The sequence below is a fragment of the Elephantulus edwardii genome, unplaced genomic scaffold, assembly GCF_000299155.1.
Source record: "Elephantulus edwardii isolate Elephantulus edwardi_28Jun2011 unplaced genomic scaffold, EleEdw1.0 scaffold00033, whole genome shotgun sequence".
NCBI lineage: Eukaryota > Metazoa > Chordata > Mammalia > Macroscelidea > Macroscelididae > Elephantulus > Elephantulus edwardii.
The window spans coordinates 6,299,207-6,302,251 of NW_006399783.1; the positions used below are offsets into that span (position 1 = coordinate 6,299,207).

The 3,045-nt window shown below is 33.6% G+C and overlaps 1 protein-coding gene across 1 annotated transcript in view; it reads left to right on the top strand.

Moving 5' to 3' along the window:
* The window catches only part of RARS (arginyl-tRNA synthetase), a 43,593-nt gene that overhangs the window by 16,844 nt on the left and 23,704 nt on the right, over positions 1 to 3,045 (top strand). Inside the window, exons 4-6 of the mRNA XM_006884329.1 lie at positions 1,373 to 1,481; positions 2,263 to 2,363; positions 2,774 to 2,895. Coding sequence (XP_006884391.1) covers positions 1,373 to 1,481; positions 2,263 to 2,363; positions 2,774 to 2,895 — 332 coding nt within the window. The remainder of the gene's footprint in view (positions 1 to 1,372; positions 1,482 to 2,262; positions 2,364 to 2,773; positions 2,896 to 3,045) is intronic.

A 3,045-nucleotide genomic window follows, 5' to 3' on the forward strand; every position in this document is an offset into this window, starting at 1 on the left:
GCCAGAGTCACCCATTTTGTATATTTCATGAGTTCTTTGTTTTTCAGTGCTGCATATTACTCCGTTGTGTGAAAATATTTAAAATCACAGTTGGGCACTTGAATTGTTTCCAACTCTGCTATTGTGAACAAAGTAGCAATAAACATGGGTGTGCATATATCTGTTTAGGTGGCAGTTCTGGTTTCTTTAGGTTATATTCCCAGTAGTGCAGTTGCTGGGTCTAATGTTATTTAATATTTCCAACTTTCTGAGAAAAGGCCGAACAGCCTTCCATAGTGGTTGCACCATTTTACACTTCCACCAACAGTGAATAAGGGTTCCATTTTCTCTACAACCTCGCCACCATTTGTTGTTTGCTGCTCTGTTGAATTTTGCTGTTGTTACTTGGGTGAGATGATAGCTCATAGTTGTTTTGATTTGCATTGCTCTTGGAGTTAGGGATTGTAAAAATTTCTTCATGTGTTTGTTCGCCATCTGAATGTCTTCAGGATCAACATACAAAAATCAGTTAGATTTCTTGACAGTGACAAAGAATACAGAACTGGAGCTAAAAAAAAATAGCCATCATAATAACCAATCACAAGATTTAAATACTTGGGAGTAAATCTGACTAGAAACACAAAGGATCTATTCAAAGAAAATTATGAAACATTACTACAAGAAACAAAATGAGACCTGGAGAAATGGAAGAATATACCTTGCTCTTGGATAGGAAGACTCAATATTGTGAAAATGACAATACTATACCAAAGGAAATTTACACGTTCAGTGCAATCGCAATACAAATACCAATTCCATTCTTCAACGAGATGGAAAATAATTTTTCCATTTTTAATAGCTAAATTTTCTAATGTGCTCATGGTTAATTGCCTCTGACTTGGTTATTTCTGTTTTCCTTTCTTTGCTAAATAGTAGAGTTCAAAAGAGTCCATATTTTTTCCTGGATAATTTTTGTGTTCTTCATTGGGGTTTGGTATTATAAAGAGCACTTTTTATCAGTTCTGTTCTGTAAAGTTTACAGTCTTGAAGATCTAGTGGAGCATTTCCCTTCTGTCCTGTAAAACCATTGTAAATCTGTTGTCACTGTTCTTTATAACAGCATGAACTCACTAATCTGTCACATTTTTTAGATGCATGAGAAAAAAAATACATATGACTTAACTTTATTACAAAATCTACTTTATTATAGTGGTCTAAAATCAGGTCTACAATATCTGAGATTTGCCTATACATTATTCTTAAGATGGTTGAACATACCTACTTCTGCCTTTTACTTCTTGTATAAAAAGAATCTCATGCTTTGCAAGTTGTATACTTTCAAGTACTTTACTAAAGCATATTGTATACTGAGTTATTTTGTATTATGTTTTAGATGCTGAAAACCAAGGAACAGAAAGTTAATCCAAGAGAAATTGCTGAGAACATTACCAAGCATCTTCCTAGTAATGAGTATATTGAAAAAGTTGAGATTGCTGGTCCTGGTACAGTATAATATTATCCTGATATATTTGTATTAATTCTGGAGGTTTTTTGAGATTCTTGTTTTGTTGTATTTTTTTGTTTTGCTTTTTAGTTCACGGTGTTTTTTTGTTTTTTAAATACAAACTTAGCGTGAAAACTTCTATTAATGACAGTTAAATTGGACATGGGCCTGATAGCCATTATAACTCCACTTTCATTGTTAGACTAATTACAAATAAAGTGTAGATTTATAAATATACTGATAATAAAAGTAACAATAACAAAACCTTAAAAAAAATTTATTTATTTTAAGAGTCTTTGGAGCATAGACCTCCTACATCAGGCACTGCCAATACTGAACAAGCAGATATAAACTCCCTTGATGAGTTTGAAAACTGATATTTCGTCTAGACTCACCTCCTGTTAAGCTTCCTAATCACGGAGGAGTTGCTTTCCCACCTGTGATTCCTTTTTCTCGTCAGTGAAAAGAGAATGACAGATAAGTCTCTGGCAAAAAGGGTCCTTTATTCTCTGTTAAGAGGTAAACAGATCATTTGCTAAGAGTTAAGGGGGGTCTTGAATTAAATGGGGAACTTTCAAGAAGAGAGTGGTGATGTTTCAAATAGACGCTTGTAAGAGGAAGCTTATAATAAGATTTCTTGTACTCAAGATCCAAGTGGTATTGGAATCCTAAAGCGTTTTGCCAGAGCCAAAACAGCACTCTGAAGCCAGCAGTGAAATTGAGAAAGCTATTCAGGCTGAGAAGCTGACTGATACTTTCTCTTCTATCCTACCCATTAGGTTTTATAAATGTCCACTTGAGAAAGGATTTTGTATCTCAACAGTTAACCAATCTCCTGGTGAATGGAGTTCAAATCCCTGCTATTGGAGAGAATAAAAAGGTATATATACAATTTTCTCTTGAGATGTTAATACTTCAGAATAATATAGAAAGGGCTGTGACTGAGACTGCCTTTTACTTTTTCTACTTGGAGAATTATTAATATTTGAAATTTTGAGCAAAATTTAAATGTTGCCTTTCTCTTAGATCTTGCTTGTTGTATGATTTTCTTTCATTCCACAGGGGCACTTGAAATAGCCAACTAATATTTTTCAAGTATTACTAATTTAGAAGGTTGGTAATTTTAATAATTGAATTTTACTTGTTTTTATTAATGTATAAATAGGTCCATGAAGAAAGCTAATATGGTTGAATTATAACCCAATTTTTTTACTGAAATTATTATTACATGTGCTAGAATCAAATAATATCCCCTTCTTTTAACAATTTTTTTTCTCTTGTCTGTGTCAGGTCATAGTTGACTTTTCCTCTCCCAACATAGCTAAAGAGATGCATGTGGGCCACCTCAGGTCAACTATCATTGGAGAGAGTATGTCCCGACTCTTTGAATTTGCAGGCTATGATGTTCTAAGGTGTGTACATACACATATTACTGAAGGAAATGAAACCTCTTATTTGAGCATACATCCTTGAGGAAACCAGTACTTCATTAACTTGATTCTGCTTCATAATCACCTAGTAATCTTTTAACCATTTAAAATTAAAAATGTCCCAGACACCCC